General features: G+C 41.2%; 3 protein-coding genes across 4 annotated transcripts; all 3 read right to left on the reverse strand.

Moving 5' to 3' along the window:
• Window positions 1-1,015: 1,015 nt before the first annotated feature.
• On the reverse strand, window positions 1,016-9,929 carry dnajb2 (DnaJ heat shock protein family (Hsp40) member B2). Of its 2 annotated transcripts, XM_074695688.1 has the most exons (11): window positions 9,535-9,923; window positions 8,549-8,642; window positions 8,111-8,220; window positions 7,893-7,946; window positions 7,663-7,779; window positions 7,434-7,508; window positions 6,217-6,349; window positions 5,892-5,962; window positions 4,559-4,831; window positions 1,420-1,484; window positions 1,016-1,257 (listed from the first exon to the last, which is right to left on the reverse strand). In XM_074695688.1, exons 2-10 carry the CDS (start codon window positions 8,611-8,613, stop codon window positions 1,456-1,458), a joined length of 927 nt encoding a protein of 308 aa, XP_074551789.1. In that variant the 5' UTR covers window positions 8,614-8,642; window positions 9,535-9,923; the 3' UTR covers window positions 1,016-1,257; window positions 1,420-1,455. The 2 variants fall into 2 exon arrangements, with proteins under 2 accessions (XP_074551789.1, XP_074551788.1); XM_074695687.1 differs by lacking the exons at window positions 1,016-1,257; window positions 1,420-1,484 and having other exon boundaries at window positions 3,081-4,831; window positions 9,535-9,929.
• Window positions 9,930-11,150: 1,221 nt separating this feature from the next.
• LOC141808300 (tubulin alpha chain) lies at window positions 11,151-14,344 on the reverse strand. The gene is made up of 4 exons (XM_074694831.1): window positions 14,216-14,344; window positions 12,745-12,967; window positions 12,451-12,599; window positions 11,151-12,261 (listed from the first exon to the last, which is right to left on the reverse strand). Exons 1-4 carry the CDS (start codon window positions 14,216-14,218, stop codon window positions 11,284-11,286), a joined length of 1,353 nt encoding a protein of 450 aa, XP_074550932.1. The 5' UTR covers window positions 14,219-14,344; the 3' UTR covers window positions 11,151-11,283.
• Window positions 14,345-15,519: 1,175 nt separating this feature from the next.
• LOC141808579 (tubulin alpha chain-like) lies at window positions 15,520-17,027 on the reverse strand. The gene is made up of 3 exons (XM_074695244.1): window positions 16,892-17,027; window positions 16,594-16,742; window positions 15,520-16,506 (listed from the first exon to the last, which is right to left on the reverse strand). The coding sequence occupies exons 1-3, from the start codon at window positions 17,010-17,012 to the stop codon at window positions 15,535-15,537; spliced, it is 1,242 nt and encodes a 413-aa protein (XP_074551345.1). The 5' UTR covers window positions 17,013-17,027; the 3' UTR covers window positions 15,520-15,534.
• Between the last annotated feature and the right edge of the window lie 3,220 nt (window positions 17,028-20,247).

Here is a 20,247-nt window from a genome sequence, read left to right on the forward strand (position 1 = left end):
ATTTTTAGTCCCTTTCTTAAAATATTTTAGGCACTTTTTAGCCAGGTTGTCTGTCTTTTGTCGACAGTCAGATCATTATTAAAGGTTTTAGACAATGTCACCATACTTTGTTGTCACTTCCCCTTAAAATCTCTCAAGTTTCTATTATCTATCTAAACCAGGGGTCTGCAACCTTTACTTTCATAAGAGCCACGTTGCCACAGCTAACCTGTATTAAAGTTATTCGGGAGCCACAAAATCTATTTCATCCTCAAAATTAAGACAAAAAAGTGTATAAAAATTTTAAACATAGTTAAAATCTAGTTAATAATTATCAAAATGAGAAGTTTTTTTTGTTTATAAAATTCTACATATCTTAGTTTAAATGTTTTAAATTTTCATTATTTTTCTTTTTGAAAAAAAAAAACCGTTTTGTTGTTTATTTCATAAATGTGCAACAAATTATGGAATTTCAATAAATTGGAAAAATTTTCAAAAATTTTGAAGTTTCAAAAATGTGCAAAAAAAAATCTAAAATTGTTATTTAAAAAAATGTTATGTTTTTAAAAAATTTCAAATATTTACTTAATAAAAAAAATAGAAATAGATATAAATTAATGGCAAAAATTTACAGAACTGCCAAAAATTTTAAGATTTGCAAAACCCAAAAGTTTGCAAAATCTTTTAAAAACTTGGATTTTTTTCCTAAATTTGAAAAGTTAAAAAAAAAAAAAACAAGCAAAAAAAAAAAAATTGTTTGACAGTTTTATTGCAAGAGGTGATGCACAATTAATTTAGCAAAATGTTGACGCATGATTTTATTTGGAGCCAATGTCTTTAACCGTCAAAAAAATTAAAATTCTTTATTTCAATAATTTTATTTTAAAGCTACAAGAGGCCACTGCAAAGGAGTTAAAGAGCCGCATGAGGCTCCAGAGCCGCAGGTTGCAGATCCCTGATCAAAACTAACAGCAACTGACACAGAGCACTCAGCAGAAAAAACTTTATTTTCTCTGCCTTGTATATCAAGAAGCGTTTTGCAATTTGCCTCATTCATCTGTTTTAATGTAAGGATAAAATGTAACCTCAGCTAAAACAGCTCAAAATAATGCAGAGATCATTTGTTTCCAGTCTTCCATTCCATAATAAGCTAAGACACACACACAGAGATACATAAAATATACACATTTTCCTTTAAATAGTCTTTGTTTAAAGTGTCTGTCAGTCAGTAGGAGCCTTGATGTGCAGAAAGAGAGAAGTGCATCATGGGGAATTGACCTGTAAAAATAGACGTACAAGTACATATTAAAATTTAAGCATTTAGAAAATTACCCATAATCAATGTGTCGTCTATGGCAGATGGTTGGTCTTGGGCTAAGGGGGCAGGAGAGGGAATGACTATAAATCAGTCTGGGTGCTTGAGGTTCACACTCTCTTTACCTCATGCCAGGGTTATGGCACAGAGCAGCAATCGGGTTAGCTTGTGCAGGCCTTGAAGTCTGAGTCTGAAACAGGAAGCAGGAAAAGTAAGATCAAATGTTCAGGAGAACATGTCTGTTAAGACATCAAACATTGAAATGAAAAATGCAAGGAGCATGTGTACCGCTGCCATATTCTTAAAAAAACAATGTGAAAATGTTGCTGCTGTTAGTCTCAGTCTTTATTTGTTCTGAAAAGAACACATGGCACTTCAATGAAATACAAATAATACAGGCTAAACCAGGGAAACCATCTGCTTCTCCGTCCGTCCCCTCAACATGCAGTTACAGTGCAGTGAAAGAAAAATGATAAACAGTGTCCATTTAATTTGATTTTTCTTAGCTGGCGATATGTTTTCATCACTGTACTTGTCTTTTTACCAGCACAGCTCCTGTAATGAAAACCAATGAGGCACTCATGAAATATACAAAATGACAACCATAAACAATCATTGTGCACTGTGAGCAGCGTAAAAAGGTCTTCAGAGGAACAAACACTACCGGTGATCAGTGACATTAGTTAACGGTTTGTCAGTAAACAGTAATGAAAGTGATCCCTTCTACACACCAGTCATATTTTCAGCATATTGTGTATAAGAACTGTCAGTTTCTGTTATTTTGTGCTGTACTCCACAGACCCAACAGAAATCACATTAAATGAAGTTAGTAGCACCCCATAATGAAAGCTTCCCTGCCTTTTTCTTTTCTGTTTTACATCATAGACATCTTTTCTTTATATAAAACAAACTTTGATGGTCGCCATGTCAATTCTTTCCTAATAGTACAAAGGCATGGATCAAGTGCCACATATGCATGGGATGAGAACATAAAACTGCACATATGACAAAACGTGAAACATAAGAGGCGCAAATGGCAGAAGCAAAATGAAGCAACAGCATCTCCCATTCTGACAAAACCAAACAACACGTCCGGCCTCGACCTTAAAGGATAAGTTCGGTTTATACAGCTTTTACATTGTTTATAGAATGAAGTAGAACAAAATACTCACCCAGAAGGCTTTCCTGATCCAAGCAGTGCTTTGGGAGATATTTAGATCCAAAATCGTGCAGCGGACGTCCGTATAATGGGATCCATCGGGGCATAGACAGTGCCCCTACTAAAACTGCATTAACACCAATATTCCATCATGGTCCGCCCCGGGTTAGTCCTCTGCTGCAGTCTGTGTCACTCCAGACAGTGCTGTGTGGCTGTACTGACTTCTGAACTGACAAAGACTTTGTTTACGTTTGCCCCTCAAAAAAAGGAGGAAGTGGAGTCAGCTCTCCAGAGAGTACTGCGCATGCGTGGAGGGGCAATCGTAAACAAAGTCTTCGTCAGTTCAGGGTTCAGTATAGCCACACAGCGCTGTCTGGAGTGACACAGACTGCAGCAGAGGACTAACCCGGAGCGGACCATGATGGAATATTGGTGAAAGTCATGAGTTTTTGGACGATTAATGCAGTTTTAGGAGCGGCGCTGTCTATGCCACGATGGATCCCATTATATGGACGTCCACTGCACAATTTTGGATCTAAATATCTCCCGAAGCACTGCTTGGATCAGGAAAGCCTTCTGGGTGAGTATTTTGTTCTACTTCATTCTATAAACAATGTAAAAGCTGTATTAACTGAACTTATCCTTTAAAGCTTGACTGTTTTCCTCTAAAGATGGAATGGTGGGCTGGAATGCTGGTGCAGCAAAAAATAAAGGATCAAACCCTATTCCACCCTGGAGTAAAACGCCATTGCTTTGATTGATATTTGACTTCTGGATTTCTGTTCATTTGGAATATTTGAAAAGAAAATACATACAAAAATATTTTTAAAAAGTCATGTGGATATTTTTAACTTAGGACTAAATTATTGAATGACGAAAAAATATTCCACTTATTACTTCTACCTGCATAGTGTCAACTCATACTCTGATGTACCTTCTAAAATCTGATCAAACATGATTATTACAATTTTGTAAAAGTGCATTGATTAGAGATTGATTTATTCTCTATAAGTACATGTGTTAAAACTAAGACCTGCTTTTTAAGCCAGCCTGCATGATTCTAAAAGGCATTTGTTTTTGTTTGAGCTGCATATTCCTGAAAGTAGAGTCATTTATTCAGTAAACGGATCATTCAAAGTGTTATAAGTCTGAATGGAATCAACAGAGAAAGTTCTGTGGCCCTCGTCCTTTACATTTAATCTATTGTTTACTAGAGCTGAGCGTGACACACATCTCATACATTCCCTTTGCCAGAGGGTCAGATTGAGAAAATTCCGTGGCACAGTCTCAACTAACTGCTGCAATAACAAATGTACAAGATAAAATATGCCCTTGATGGGATTTTAATCACTGCTATCTTTACCACTTCAAATCCCTTTTATCTCACTCCACCGTATGCTAACATTCAGAAAACATTCATCTACTGTCCTGTGTGCTGCACTGCAAACATAACACTGATTCGCATGTTTAGCAGACAAAAGATTGCTCTCTAAACTCGCTCCTCATGAGCTAACTGTAGTTATCATTTGGCACCGAAAAAGACATGGATATATGGATACATCTCAGCTGGCAGTCAACCCCAAAACCACAGCAAAGCACCAACAAATAACCCGTCAAACGTGGCTCATCTGTTATGATGTTCAAACTGCATGAAAGCCTGAAGACAGGTGAGGTGAGGCTTAAAAAAAGAGTCTGTAAATCACATTACGTTAGAGTCTGGCTGTAGGCACAACACTGAGGTAAGTATACAGAAGAAGGCACAAGAAAACCAGCAAATTAGCTCACTGTACACCCGCACTTGTGTTTCTTTTTCACGCCCTCTTCGCTGGTTTTTGTGGCCCGCTCAGACTCCTGCTCACTGCTCGGGCTTTGTGCTGTGCTGCTGCTTGTTGTAGGAGACTCAGGAGAAGAGTCTGATTCCCCCTTGTCCCCAGTTTCCCACCCACTCTCTGCCCCTGAATCCATCTTAAACTGCCCCTTGTCATCCACCTTCATCGACACCGTGTGTTTACTACCATCCGCATTAACAGTTGTAGTGTTAACAATGACACGTGTCTGTTTGCCACCACCTTTTTTAGTCATAGCTTTGCCCTCACGCACAGCACCTGATATGATGTCGGTAACAGCTGCTCTCTGCTCGGCTTCCATTTCTGACAGGCTGCATGCCAGCGCCATCTGCAAGTCTTCGTCATCTTCGTCATCATCACTGTCCGTCTCGACCTCGTAGTTGTAGAAGGGCGCGGAGCTGAACGAGCGATGTGTGGATGTAGTGTGTGAGTCGGCGGGTCTGTTTTGGATGTTTGGCCTCTGAGGCGTGTGACCAGGCTGTCCCTCTCGTCGGCTTAGCTCCAGCGCCAGGGCCATTTCATCCTCCACACCTGGGTACAGCAGACACACACACAAAACATACTAGTTAACCATCGCATGACGACTTTCTGAAAAGCTAATCTAGCTTCCATCTATTGTAGTTTTACCACTTATACTTGACACATGGTGATACTTAAAGATGCTGTGGGGAGGATCTGTTTTAATGAGACTGCAGTGACACCTTCTGGCCTGGAGTCTCACGCACACTGTCGTGAAGACATGCCTCTCAACAAGGGGTTTGTTTGTTTAGGAAATGAGATTAGATCTTGTTTTCAAAACAAATTTTCTTTGTTCAAGACACCTTTTTACCAGATACAACACAATAAGGTAAGGTATTTATCAACACATATGTAGCGCTGTTGTTCGAAATGTGACAACAAGAAAACGTTCAATCAGAGGCTCTAAGACATGTCTGTAATGTGTCTGCCAGTCATCTACCAATCAGAGCTAACGTAACCTCACTCTTCATTTTATTGATAGACTCTCAAGTTTGAACAGACCACTGCAGAATAACTGCTGACTGTGGGTTGGAATCAACATTAGCACTAAACAGTTTAGCTCCCGTGTCAGCCTTTAGCTTGTGCTTTAGCTCTCTCCTGTTTATCTTACTTCTGCTCTTCTGTCCTTTTTCTGTCTGACAGTTAGGCTCCAGTGTCCACCATCACTACAAAATTAATCACAGAAATCGTTTTCAGCAGAGAAAAACACAGATCTCTCTCATCACTACTAAACTTCATTAGCCAGCGTGGTGTTATAGACTTGGACATGTTGTGAATCAGTCCGATCCTGCTTGACACGATGGGGAAGCTAAGATGTACCATTTAGGAATCAGCTGTATTGCCACTAATAATCTCATTTTAAAGTGTTGATTATTATGGAGCATATATCTACAGGGGACACTTTTTCAGAAACTTCTCACAGCCCCTTTAATTTCTTCAATAAATTTTAAGTAATTGTGGACTTGTTGTTGAGATGTATGTCTGACAAAAAAAGGAATCAAAAAGAAATTAAAATAAAACTTTATCCATCATCATATTTTTGAATTACACCATTTCGTATACGTGCTCTTACCATTAACCAGGACACTCTTCAAAACCCCATCTTCTTCAATCTCTACTCGTTCCTGTCCATTCTCTTTTATTCTGAAGGCAGGACAATAAGAAGAAAGGCAAAAAAAATAATTTTAAGTGCACATTTTTCCAACAGCCAGGGCACCAAAAAAGTTTCAACATGAGATACTTCTCCAATAAGGCCAACAGCGCAAAGGTGACCAATGTTAACATGATTTCAATCCAGCTTTGAACTTGAAATCATAAGATGACAGATCCAGGGAAAGTAAAAGTCACGTTAAAAAACAGAACTACCCATATAACTTTCTTGAGGAAGCGGTGCATACCTTTTTGTGGTGGTGCGTTTGCCATTCACAATGCGAGTGGAGGTAGATACTGATTTGAAGTTGCCCGTCCCTCCACCCATGTTGCCCATCCCATCAAAACCACCCATAGAAGAAGAGAAGGAGGTGAAATCAGCTGAAGAAGGGGAAAAGACCAGAAATAGAAATTAGAGAAAGATGTACATATGCATTGGCTAGAATATAAAGAGACAAAAATTCACCTGTAACTATGAGGTGTCACCTTTTTTTTACTAAATTTACTGTGCTCACAAAATATCTAATGATGTCTGGTTCACTTTTACCATGATACTGATCTACTAAGGGTTTGCATGTATCAAACACGATAGCACATGCAAAGCTTACTAACAATTGCGCCTGTTAAATGAGCAAAATAGTGTGTGCAATCCATTTAGCATGTTTGCTTTTATGAATAGGTAGAATGTATAGTAAAATTCTTGGAGGAGGAGATGCTACTGTAATTATTCAGCACCTGCAAAGTGATTTATCAAACCTGAAATTGCTAGCGGTTGCTGATTTTGCGACTACTTTTAGCACGTTGGAAAGGCAGGTGCAAACCGGCACAGCGTTACAAACAACTGAAGGAGGCAATGACAGACGAGGGAGACAGAAAGAGAATCTTCTGTGTGCCTTTCAACATATTTGGACTCTTAGAAGCAAATTTAGTGGTTACCGATTGGCTATCCAAGAATGACATTTTTTAGCTTTTGTTGGTCTCCACCATGAACATTCATCTCCCTCCTTCATTCACTGGTGGCTCAGTTGAAAGACCACTGCCACTGGATGACCTCCTTACTGATGCCAAGGCATTGACGCTCACAGCACTGACCAACTGTGTTGTGTGCCCAACCATGGGCCAAGGGCGGGCACCACGCTGAACACAGCTCTCACCTCCTGTGCGATAGCCTGTAACCCATATGTCTGATTTCTCCACCTCCACTGCTTTAAACTTCTTTTTTGTTTACAACCACTCCGCCCAAACTCTCCACGGTGACAGCAGGTAGTGTGCGCTAAATCCTCATTTAAAGAGGGTGGTTTGCACCTTTTATCAATTGCACACACAGTCTTAGTAGATAACCTGCAACAACCAAACTAATAGCACCTGCAATTTTTTTCTTTAGCACTTGTTATTTGGGATCTGAATAAATCAGGCCCACTGTGTTTTTCCTGCAACATACCACTGAAAGTTTAACACTTTTTACCTCCTGCTGAAGGAAAAGAAAAGAAGCGACTGGGGCCCAGGCGAGAGGAGGAGCCTCCAAAGGATGAGAAGTCATCTGGATGAGACAAGGAGATACACAAAGGAGTTTACAGTTTCTACTCTCCTTAGTCAGTGAAAAATACAATTCCACTCCATTAAATGATGCAGCAAAAATATCAAAATACTCACACAGCCATGCATCTGTTTTATTGTGTATGTATTATACTCACCAAAGAAGCTAGCAAAGGGGTCCTGGCCAGCAAAAAACTCCCTGAACACCTCGTCTGGGTTGCGGAATGTGAAGGTGAATCCTGGGAAATCTGAGGAAAAGTCTGAGCTGGAGGAACCTGGAGAGTTGAGATGTTGGTGTTGGATAGAGGACAAAAGAAAAATTAATGAAAATGCAAAGATAAAGAAAATGTTGTAAACTTATACCATTAATTATAGCCACAAGTCTTACCTGTGTATCTCATTCTGTCATTTCCATATCTGTCATATTCATCACGCTTACTCTCTGCAGCACAAAGAGAGAACAGTATAATTTAAAACTATATATAAACACCAAAACATGTCTGTGTCTAATTTAAGAGTTCAATTAAATAAAGCAACCACCAGCCACCTGATCAGCCAACATGAAAGACAAATATTTGACTATGAGGATACATTTTTCTGACTTACTGTCAGATAAGACTTCATAGGCCTCAGCCACTTCTTTAAACTTTTTCTCTGCTTCCTCCTTGTTGTCTGGGTTTTTGTCAGGGTGCCATTTAAGAGCTAGTTTTCTATACCTGAAAAACAAGCAAACTTTTATTTGCTAACACAGACAAAGATGACAACAAGAACCAATGTTTTTTTAATAGCTTTAAGTCTAAACATCTGTGTCACTGAAAAACCTGGAACCTTTCAAATGGAACTCAATGAGAGCTAATATGCAAAGTGTTTTTTCAATACAGTCATAAGCAAAAGGCCCAAAAAACAAGAAACTGTCAAGTAATTTTTTGAGGCACACTTACATTTTTCCTTACCAACAAAAACAGGTAGCACCCAGTTAAAAACAGTCTTCTGAGTCTCTCATACCCAAATAAATAATTCAATCAATGAAAAGGGTGTACTCACGCCTTCTTGATATCGTCCTGAGTGGCTGATTTAGACACTCCCAGGACATTATAGTAATCCACCATGTTGCCTCCCGTCACTTCTTACACCAATCCTGAAAGAGAAGGACACTATTGTCAGTCGTTTGCAGTGTGCTCAGCTCTGACTGGACAAAAATTATGCATAAAGCAAACTGGTCTGATAAAGAAATGCGTGGAGACCTTTGTCAACCTTAGTAACCAGCCCTAAAGTAAATGAACAGACACCTCTGGCCTCTTTATTTATTCAGCCACAGACGAAGGCCAGGAGCTGTTAGAGGAATAGCCAAACTTGGACTTGCATTCTGTCTGGAAGACAACTCCAAAACAGACTAACATAAAAACTGTTTTACCAAATACGTCTGTTTATTTTTCAACCTATTTGTGTTCATGATCAGGCTGCAATGAGACACCTGTTCTGCTTCTGATGTTATTGAAGAACATTACAAATCTCTTTGTTTGAATTCCAATAAGTAACTCAAACTTAAAGGATACTTGTGAGGTTTTAAACAAGCATAGGCTCACTCTGTGTGCAACATTTCGGAACAGTCACAGACAGAGGCTAGCTATCATTCTGTTCCCTTAAGTGGACTTCTACAGATCAGGACCTGGAGGGGACTTCCAAACTGGAGTAAAATGACTAAACTTAACTTTCTAATGCCCCTCGGGAGCACCCATGTGCTCACACAAGTATTATTACTATGTTATTTCTAGAGTCATGGCATCTGACAACTGCTGCTGACATGACAGTGGGCCTACGCAAACTTACAAACACAGGCAGATGTACATGCAGAGGACAGGTGTTCTTTCTACTCAGTCCGGTCTACGTAGCATGGGTAAGCATTTAACTGATATTGTTTCGGTTGACTCATTACCCATCATAGGAAAGTTAACATCTATAGTAACTGCAGTGACCACAGACTGTGAATAGCAATAACTTCTTGCTGCCACGGAACGCTATGTACTTACCGTCGGCGTGTTTCGGGTTAACGTGTGGGGCAGTGTCTTCACCGGTTCGGATCAACAATGAATTAGTTCAGATAGCGGTGCCTCTGGAATGGAATGCGCCCCCTCCCTCTCTTCGTGACAGCGGCACAGACAGCCTCCTCCTTCGGCCTCTCTCCCTCCGCCGCCTTGGCACAATATGTCTGCTGTGTACTGTAATGCTTCAGCGGTCCACCTCAGTCCAAACCGGGGAAAAGAAGCGGAGGGTTAGCTCCTGCTGGCTTGTGAGCTGGGCTAAGCTTCACGCGCTGCGTCACTCCCAACTGGGAGTGAAAATAGAGCGTCTAGAACATGCCAGTGTGCGGCAACGTCACCGGACCAGCCCTGCCTGACGCCCGCCTGTTACCTTGTGATAATGTGGCTGAACTACTCTCCATGGGCTGGGCCAAAACAATTAGGCCTTGTGTTGAATATCTAGGTTAACCACAAGAGTTGAGCACATCAGTTCAAGTCGTTATTAAATAAATCATGAGCAAACCGGGTTACAAAAAATTAATCCAATCACAGTGTTGCTAATGCAGTAATTAGTGACCTATCCGAGTTCACTTCAAAGGTATCCCACTTTTCTAAGTTGTATCCTTTAATAACAGAATCTGCAAAACTAGTCTTCTTTAAGTACACTATGAGTTCACTGAACAGCCAAGCTAATGTCCCAATCTTGTTAAATGTAGGCTAAGTCACTGTTGCTTCCTTGATGATATTTTTATGAATATGCCACACAGGGGAATAGTTCATTACCAGAGTTCCATTGTTACTCACTGTATCTGAAAAATAAAAGTACAGGAGTTGGTAGCCAAAGTGCCATTTCTATAGTAAAGGACGAGAATCCCTCCATCCCTATGGCTATAGGAGTGACAGTACAACGAAGAGAGGATCAAAACTCTTGTATGAAATAAAGTAAAGTTAATTTCTGACTTTGAAGAGTTACATTTGAGTGTTCGGACAATATTTGCATTACTTGACCATGTAACTGACCAGGACGTTTGCTTTCCCTTCCTTATTTGCACTGTCATAGTTTGGTCTTGGCCTACTCTGGGGACGCCACCTCACTGTCTGTTGTCGCAATACAGCCATCTAGTGGCTAATAAAAACAACTGCAGGTAAGACAAAAAACAAGGCCGCACAGTCCATTGTATTTTGTGTGACTGGGAGAAACTGGCACAGGGTGTTTCATCAGAATTTCCTTTTTTTTTTCTTTTTTTTTTTTTAACGAATTCAGCTCAACAATAATACAAAACAATATGCTATAAGAAAACTTATGGCCACTTCTCAATATTATGCAAACTCTTATCAAATTCTTAGGTACCAATGGTGCTTAATTGTTTTTTTTTTTTTTCAGTTCTATATAGGTAGGACCTTATGTGCCAAATATTTGCCACCACATATCTACAAATGATGATCTCAATTTTTCAAATAGTAATACAATTTTTAGTCATCTCAAAATTCAAGATGGCTCTTTTAGCCTATCAATCGTTTTGACTTGCTGTGAGTTTTAATATTATGTGGAGTTCAGAAAACTTTAATGGACTTTTAAGTTATACTGGACCTGTTAACAAATGATCACAAGCTCATGTAAAAGGTTCTTGGGAACTTTTTTTATTGGTAATACTGTCATTTCACCATCACATGTTATCAGCGTGTTGTTGGGAATGTGGAACTTTTATGATAACTCTTGGAATGCGTGATGGCAAAGCCCAGGCAACATTTGGCTCTTCAGTACTCCTCTCCCTCCTCGTCCTCCTCTCCCATGCTGTCAGTGCCAACCTCTTCATAATCCTTCTCCAGGGCAGCCATGTCTTCTCTGGCCTCGGAGAACTCTCCCTCCTCCATTCCCTCTCCAACATACCAGTGGACGAAGGCTCTCTTGGCGTACATGAGGTCAAACTTGTGGTCCAGACGAGCCCAGGCCTCAGCGATGGCTGTGGTGTTGCTCAGCATGCACACGGCCCTCTGCACCTTGGCCAGGTCTCCACCAGGAACCACAGTTGGAGGCTGATAGTTGATGCCCACCTTGAAACCTGTAGGACACCAGTCCACAAACTGGATGGTACGTTTGGTCTTGATGGCTGCAATGGCTGAGTTGACGTCTTTGGGTACCACATCACCACGATACAGCAGACAGCAGGCCATGTATTTACCATGACGAGGATCACACTTCACCATCTGATTGGCTGGCTCAAAGCAGGCATTGGTGATGTCAGCTACAGACAGCTGCTCATGGTAGGCTTTTTCGGCAGAGATGACCGGGGCGTAGGTGGCCAGAGGGAAGTGGATACGAGGGTATGGCACCAAGTTGGTCTGGAACTCTGTCAGGTCAACATTCAGGGCTCCGTCAAAGCGAAGAGAGGCTGTGATTGAAGACACAATCTGGCCAATGAGCCTGTTCAGGTTGGTGTAAGTGGGCCTCTCGATGTCCAGGTTCCTGCGGCAGATGTCATAGATGGCCTCATTGTCCACCATGAAGGCACAGTCGGAGTGCTCCAGGGTGGTGTGGGTGGTCAGGATGGAGTTGTATGGCTCTACCACTGCTGTGGAGACCTGGGGGGCTGGGTAAACAGCAAACTCAAGTTTTGATTTCTTTCCGTAATCGACAGATAGTCTCTCCATCAGCAAGGAGGTGAAACCAGAGCCCGTGCCTCCACCAAAGGAGTGGAAGATGAGGAATCCTTGCAGGCCTGTGCACTGGTCAGCCTAAAGGGATCACATGAGAAGTCACAAGTCAGGTCTTTGTCTGTAAAAATGAATCATACTTTCTTGCCATTTTTCATCTGTTAAAAAAAGGTCTGAGGGTTCTGCTTTACTGAGGATATGTGTTTCATGGCAATTGGAAAAGGCCTACTCCAACGTCAGTTCTCTGAAAGACTTTTCTTCAATACCTACCAGTTTACGAGTCCTGTCCAGAACCAGATCAATGATCTCCTTGCCGATGGTGTAGTGTCCTCTGGCGTAGTTGTTTGCAGCATCTTCTTTTCCTGTAATCAGCTGCTCAGGGTGGAACAGTTGCCTGTAGGTTCCTGTGCGCACCTCGTCTGTTGAAAGGATAAGGTGACAGGAGTAAGAGCTGATGTCTATGAGGTACCACCGTTTCTTACTTTGTGATGAAGTATCTTGAAATCATTTATTTGATGAGAGCTAAAGCACATGTTCATTTGACGCAGCACACATAGAACTGACCAATGACAGTTGGTTCCAGGTCGACAAAGATGGCTCTGGGAACATGCTTTCCGGCCCCTGTCTCACTGAAGAAAGTGTTGAAAGAGTCATCTCCCCCTCCGATTGTCTTGTCACTGGGCATCTGTCCATCCGGCTGGATTCCATGTTCCAGACAGTACAGCTCCCAGCAGGCATTGCCCATCTGGGCTCCGGCTTGGCCGACATGCATAGAAATACACTCACGCTGGAGAGAAAAGTGAGAGGGTGGTTGAGTAGAGCGTAATGGTATGTGATAATGGCCACATGTTTATTAAATAAGTCCTTTTGAAGTGAGCACAACTGACTATCAGGAAAACTTATTGGAAATGCTAAAGACAGTTATTTTGATGCTCAAAAGGCTGAGATGATGATGGGTAGATTTATTTATTTATTTTTAAATTGGTTATCTGTTGTTCTTGTGCTCTTTTGGAACTTCCTGTCCGCCATTTTCTGGTTTGATGGGTGTGAGGTTCAGGAAGGAAATTGGCAAGACACAGTGACTGCAGAACACTGTGTTCAAAGCAAAATCTTAAAGCTTCAGCTGCTCCAAGTCCACGCCCAGTGACCAAGCCAGCATTTAAATGAAAGCTATTAAAAGTCCAGAGTCTGCCCTATGGGTTTTTTTGTGGTGGAAATGCAGAAACAGCAGGCAGGAAATGCCACCAGATTAGCATACAAACCAAGAACCTCTGACACAGACGGGGAGGCCACAGTTGAAATTTATGGGAAAGTCTTCCCCCCTCTTCTCCATCCTGTACCTCCTCCCTTTCCTCATCTCCTCCCCCTCTCTGTGGCTCTCCTCCCCCATCCTGTCCAGCTGCATAGGGCCCTGTAACAGTGAGGGATGTCTCTCTCTCTCCCCCTCTCTCTACACACATTTCTCTCGGACCAAAATCTCCTAACAGCTGCAAAATGGCTGCCAACTTACTCATATGGCCTGGGCCAGACCACTCCTCTTTTCTCTGTTCTATCTGTCCATCCCCCACTGCCACGATATCCCTGATCACTCTTTTTGAGTCTAGATTACTAAATCCTGAACAAAGACTATATTTTTTACACAGTTGCAAGTCATTCTCTACTTTATTGCTAGGAATACAGTTATAAAGTAATAAAGCAGACTAACTCATAAAGTTGTATGGCATCTGACCTAGTTAGTCTGAGATAAGGGAATTGGCTCAAAAGGCCTTGTAGCCATATGTAGCTATTCTAGTTCATTCCTCTTTTCTGCATTCTCAACAGACATGTCCTAAAAAGTTTCATCAAATATAAGCAGACAAAGATCTTTTTTATCAGAAACCCCCACAAGCAGAGGCCTTATAAGCATTAAATGAGTATAACTGACCAATCTGTGTCATGTCAAGAAAGATAAAATGTAAGCAACAGCAGGGCAGATGAAGGAAAAAAGGAGAGAGGGAAATTTCCAGACTACGTCATCAGCCGAGCAGTTACTCACCATTTTTGCTGCTTGTCCTTCGACTGACGTTGAGGATTCAGATCCAAGGCAGAAGTGCGGAGGAGAGGGAGAGTCAGGGCTTATATAGGCAAGGATGTGGAGGGGGCCGGCAGGAAACCACAGCAAGCAGCTGCATTGCTCATTGGCGGGAGGGAGCAGCAGTTCAAAAAGAAAAAAAAGGAAAAGTCCCTAAAGCTGTGTGTCATATAACCCTCCGTTATATTGATCTGCTTTGTCTTTCACTTTGAGACTGGAAGCTTGTGTTTGCAAAAATAACCCTCAGTCAGTGTCTGTGTAATTACCCTGTTTCTCTCTGCATGTTTGAGTCAGGGGCTAGCAGTAATCAGAGGTAGATTATTTGCATACAGAGCAGTCATGTAGGAAACCAGTCACCCCTTAAGACTTATCACATTTAGTAGCGTTTTACTACGACTGTGGGTTGAATCATTATGCTTATTTTATGCATATCTCTGCACCCACACTCTAACTTATATAACTTACCGTGTGTTTTAATCAGTAAATGAATATTCACACAGAATGAATATGGAAAGCTTCTGTGAGGATCTTTATTGTTCATGAAGAATACAGGACATGTGCTTTTGTAGTAGTTCAGAAGAAAATCAACTTTCACAAAATGTCAAGGCAAGTACTCTGTAATTCTCTATTACAACTTTGTTAACAATCTTCTTTTTCTCCCACAGCTATGAATCATGCATATCGGGATCACATTGTTGCTGCAGGCCACTGTCTGAGTATGAGCTACACAAACAACACCAGTCACCGAGTAAGGCAGTTAGTTCCCTCTCTCCCGCTCTCACAGAGTCACAGCTGAATGGTATATAGAAACTGACATAGGACCCCTTTCATAACACACATTCCACATGGGAGAGTACAGAGGGGGGGAGGTGCACAAAAGAGAGGGTCTGGCCTGTTTCTCAGCTTGATTCCACACAAAGCAAGGAAAAAGAAGAACAGTGCAAGTGCATACACAAAGTTTTTGAACTTTTCCTTTAGAAACTAAAGCCAGTGGTTTGTTTACATGAAAGAGTGTGAAGATTGTATTTTGAGTTTACCAAGGGTGGGTGTTGAAGTACCACAAGGAGCAACCTGTTGAAAGTAATCCTTAAGACATTATGAGTTTTTTTTTTCTCATTTTAACATTGATTACCCGTTGAAGCTGTAAAAAAAAACAGTGCATTGATGAAAATGAAATGTTTGTCTACTCATTTATTTTTCCCCAACCCCCTAAAAGTGAATAACTATTTCAAACTAAGAACAAACACTTGTTTACTTTGGCTTAAATGAATGACTTTAGAAAGTCAATATTCATTTTCATCATCCTCCTCTATGTTGTCAGCTCCCACCTCCTCATAATCCTTCTCCAGGGCAGCCATGTCTTCTCTGGCCTCGGAGAACTCTCCCTCCTCCATTCCCTCTCCAACATACCAGTGGACGAAGGCTCTCTTGGCGTACATGAGGTCAAACTTGTGGTCCAGACGAGCCCAGGCCTCAGCAATGGCTGTGGTGTTGCTCAGCATGCACACGGCCCTCTGCACCTTGGCCAGGTCTCCTCCAGGAACCACAGTTGGAGGCTGATAGTTGATGCCCACCTTGAAGCCTGTGGGACACCAGTCCACAAACTGGATGCTGCGTTTGGTCTTGATGGCTGCGATGGCGGAGTTGACGTCTTTGGGCACCACGTCACCACGATACAGCAGACAGCAGGCCATGTATTTACCATGACGAGGATCACACTTCACCATCTGATTGGCTGGCTCAAAACAGGTGTTGGTGATGTCAGCCACAGACAGCTGCTCATGGTAGGCTTTCTCAGCAGAGATGACCGGGGCGTAGGTGGCCAGAGGGAAGTGGATACGAGGGTATGGCACTAAGTTGGTCTGGAACTCTGTCAGGTCAACATTCAGGGCTCCGTCAAAGCGAAGAGAGGCTGTGATTGAAGACACAATCTGGCCAATGAGCCTGTTCAGGTTGGTGTAAGTGGGCCTCTCGATGTCCAGGTTCCTGCGGCAGATGTCATAGATGGCCTCATTGTCCACCATGAAGGCACAGTCAGAGTGCTCCAGGGTGGTGTGGGTGGTCAGGATGGAGTTGTATGGCTCTACCACAGCTGTGGAGACCTGGGGGGCTGGGTAGATGGCAAACTCAAGCTTAGACTTCTTACCATAATCCACAGATAGTCTCTCCATTAGCAGGGAGGTGAAACCAGAGCCTGTGCCTCCCCCAAAGGAGTGGAAGATGAGGAAGCCCTGGAGACCTGTGCACTGGTCAGCCTGAAAATCAATTCATTAATTATTCAGAACTGAACAAAAGAAAAGCACTGGTAATGTCTGGACCCATTTTCTTTCAGATACACTTACCAGTTTACGAGTCCTGTCAAGAACCAGATCAATGATCTCCTTGCCGATGGTGTAGTGTCCTCTGGCGTAGTTGTTTGCAGCATCTTCTTTTCCTGTAATCAGCTGCTCAGGGTGGAACAGTTGCCTGTAGGTTCCTGTACGAACCTCATCTGGAAGATAGGTAAAAATGTAGACCCACAGATATATCAACAGAATGATTCTGAAGTTAAGTCTTAAACTTTTTTCTAATATAGATAAATGCATCGTCTGTATAAATGTTTACTAGCCTTATTTATCAGTTTTAAAAAAGGTACCCTACCAATGACAGTTGGTTCCAGGTCGATAAAGATGGCTCTTGGAACGTGCTTCCCAGCCCCTGTTTCACTAAAGAAGGTGTTGAAAGAGTCATCACCCCCTCCAGTCATCTTTTCTGAGGGCATCTGTCCATCTGGCTGGATCCCATGTTCCAGGCAATACAGCTCCCAACATGCATTGCCAATTTGAGCCCCAGCTTGGCCCACATGGATGGAGATACATTCACGCTGCAAAGTAAGTCTTCGAAAGTCAGCATTGTTGAATAAATAAAATTGAATTTAATGCAATAATTTGCAGACAGATGTCTTGTCAGTGAGCCATGTCTTACCATAGTTTGTCTCTCTTCTCCAACGTTCAGGTATCGGAAAGAAGATGTAGTGCTGGAGACGACAGTGTCACTCTGCTTTTTTATAGGCTACCTGCAGTTTAAGGTGAACAGTGATTTGATCTGAGCTGTAATAAGAGAACTCACTGATGAAGCCAGGATAAGATCATCCATTTAAGAGAATAAGAACAATGTGGAAAGAGGTCACCGCCCTGATCATTGTGTGGGAACTTTGCAGGGGTGTGTATGTGCACCTATTATTTCAAAAGTAAACACAGCTGAGAGGAAGGTAAGATAATGCAGTTTCACTTGGGAATAATGAAACACTTGATGTTAAACTGCTTACACCGAGTTCTTGAATATAGCAGATTGATCTTTGAAACCATTTATAAGAATTTTAGTAAATAGATTACTCATTCTATTGTGTGGTTTTATTATTTTCTTATACTGACTGTTTCATGTCTGTATGTTACAAATATGTGGACACTTGAGAATGGTTGCAGTCATAATTTTATATATCTGGCTGAAGCGATTTGTCTAGGCTCATACAATTTGAAAGTATTTGATAAATACACAGATTTATGGATGTATGTTGAAAATATAGTAGACTCCATTTTCAGTGAAATAATGCGTAAAAGCACAAGTAAATGAAGGGACAGTGTTTCTAAAGCAATAAACATTACTAGCTCAACTACTGCTGTTTTCAAAATAGAAAACATGAGAACTGCCTCATTAGGAATCAGCTGACTGAATGGAGTACGCAGCAACAGCCTTTCCGGAGAAGTTTTATAATTTCTACTATAAAAGTCAACCACATAGTGTGACAGTAAGGAACAAAAGGCCTCTTTCAAGTTTATAAGCCTGAGGAGAGTAAAATACAGGGTTGTTGGTTTCAGCAATGAGTTTCAGTTTGGTGGCAGTGAATTTGGGTTAGGGGGGCCCGTTTCAGTTGGCAGGAGTAACCCAACCAGGTGATGCAGTACTAGTAGCCCAAAGGCAGAATGCTTTGGTCTAGAAACAAGTCAGACCACTTTCAGGGTCAGTAGGCATGCAGTGCTGCTAGGAGCTGTTGACTTAGTGTAATCTCTTGTTTGAAGTTAAAACATTGCAGCTTCTCCATTCACAAATGTCATGTCAATACTTTCCCTGGTAGTTTTCTACTGTATGCTCAATTTTTTCCCACACATAAAGGGAAAGAAGGACGTGTTGAAGGCTGAAGAGAAATTAATGACTAACTCAACGCTATCACTTTGACCGACTGTTGGCAGTTAGTGCAGGGTGAAACTGGAGTATCTACTGCTCCTTTTTAAGGTCAATTTCTCTCCTGAGGCTGTGAGACTCATCAGTTACAATTCTGATAAACAGGCTCATAATCACACAGCTCACAATGTACCATTGTCTCAACAAAAGTTCCGGTTGGGCAAATAAAAAATGTTGGTTTTATCTATTCTGCAAATGCATGGTGTTTAAAAACTAGAGGTATCATATTAACATTAATGCAATCCTGAATTGTTTCATATCAGATAGAGTATTTTCTTTAATTATGAACAAAATGTCAAGTGTCGTTTAATTTTACTAAAAAATATCTCTTCCCTGTCCTTCTCTCTCATACGTTGCACTCGTAGGTGTAGTCTGTGTCACAAAGCTCTGTCCCACTTCTTTTGTTTTGCAGTTTAGGTCCCATGCACTGGACCTTTACGTTTCTTTACAAACAGGTAACAAAGGAGAAAAGGAAACAGACAAAAAGGATTATTTAAAAAGAGTTCATCGCCCAGTGGTTAGGGAACAAAGGCGTAAGTATGGAGTTAAAATTTAAAAACTACTTGTCCTTTTTTTCCCCATGGGTATGTACAACATCTCAAACCAAAGCATGAAATCCTTTTCCCAGCCAGTGCTGGAACATAAGAAAGCTTAAAGGTGAGTAGGAACATACTACCAGAGCTTACTGTATACAGTAAGTCCAGACAGTATGCTACTGTTCACATACAAGGGGGAAAAAACTACACACTAAGCCGTCACATGCACCATCTGTATTTCCAGCTTATTGAAAGTGGAGCAACTGTGCCCTCTAGCTTTCAAATAGGAACACTGGCATTACGTTTAGAAATGTAACAGTCTGGGAAAGGTTTTATTTAGAAGTTTCTTCTCAAGATCTTTGGCAGCAAGCCTAAGCATAATAAATACACTGATTTTGAATACATAAATTAGGCAGGATTGGATCTTCTGGGATCCATAAACAAGGTCTTGTTTTTAAGATAAGTATGGTAGGCAGATAAATCATTGGCATATATTAAACAAACAAACAAAAGCAGTAGAACAAAATCAAACACAAAGTATTCAAAATAAGCCTATCCAAAATTTACCCAAGAGTGGATGTTAATAGGAATTGCAAGTTTCAGCAAGATAAGAAGAAGGTTGTTTATTGATTTGTTTTCCCCTGCCACCACTGGATGGAGCTGTAAACATACAGTCTTAAACCCAGGGGTGAGTCAGCAGCAAGAAGGAAAATTAAGAATATTGTTTTGTCCTGATGGGCCAGGAACACAACAGTGAGTTTTAAAAGCAGTCTGGATAAGAGGTTGTAAGAAAGAAAAAAAAGGATTTGCTGTGATGCAATATAAAAGTTGAAAAGAACCTTAGCAATAAGAGTGAATATATCTGACATTTTATATGCCTGAACATACTGAAGGAACAGCATTAAACAGCAAATGTTTCTGAGTGACAGACATTATATTGTCCATGGGCATATTGCAGAATGAAATAAAACAGGATGAATTTTTGTTTCTTTTGGAAGGACAGTACTACCATGGCTTCTTTGTTTGCAAGATTTGCAAAGCAAAAGAGTGTTTGTTTGTTTGTTTTTTTGCCACAAGGAGGCGCCAGAATCAGCACAGACTGCACGTTTTTAAAGAAAAAGAGCGGTTTATTTGCACTTCAACACAGTGTGTGGCAGTAACCATGAAATGTCAAGTTTCAGAAATGTGGGCCTTTACAGGGAGTAGTTATGAATATCTAGCCCCCTTCAAACAGGAAAC

The sequence above is a fragment of the Halichoeres trimaculatus genome, unplaced genomic scaffold (assembly GCF_033239565.1).
Source record: "Halichoeres trimaculatus isolate MK-OKI-2021-1 unplaced genomic scaffold, fHalTri1.1 fHalTri1_scaffold_19, whole genome shotgun sequence".
Classification (NCBI taxonomy): Eukaryota; Metazoa; Chordata; class Actinopteri; order Labriformes; family Labridae; genus Halichoeres; species Halichoeres trimaculatus.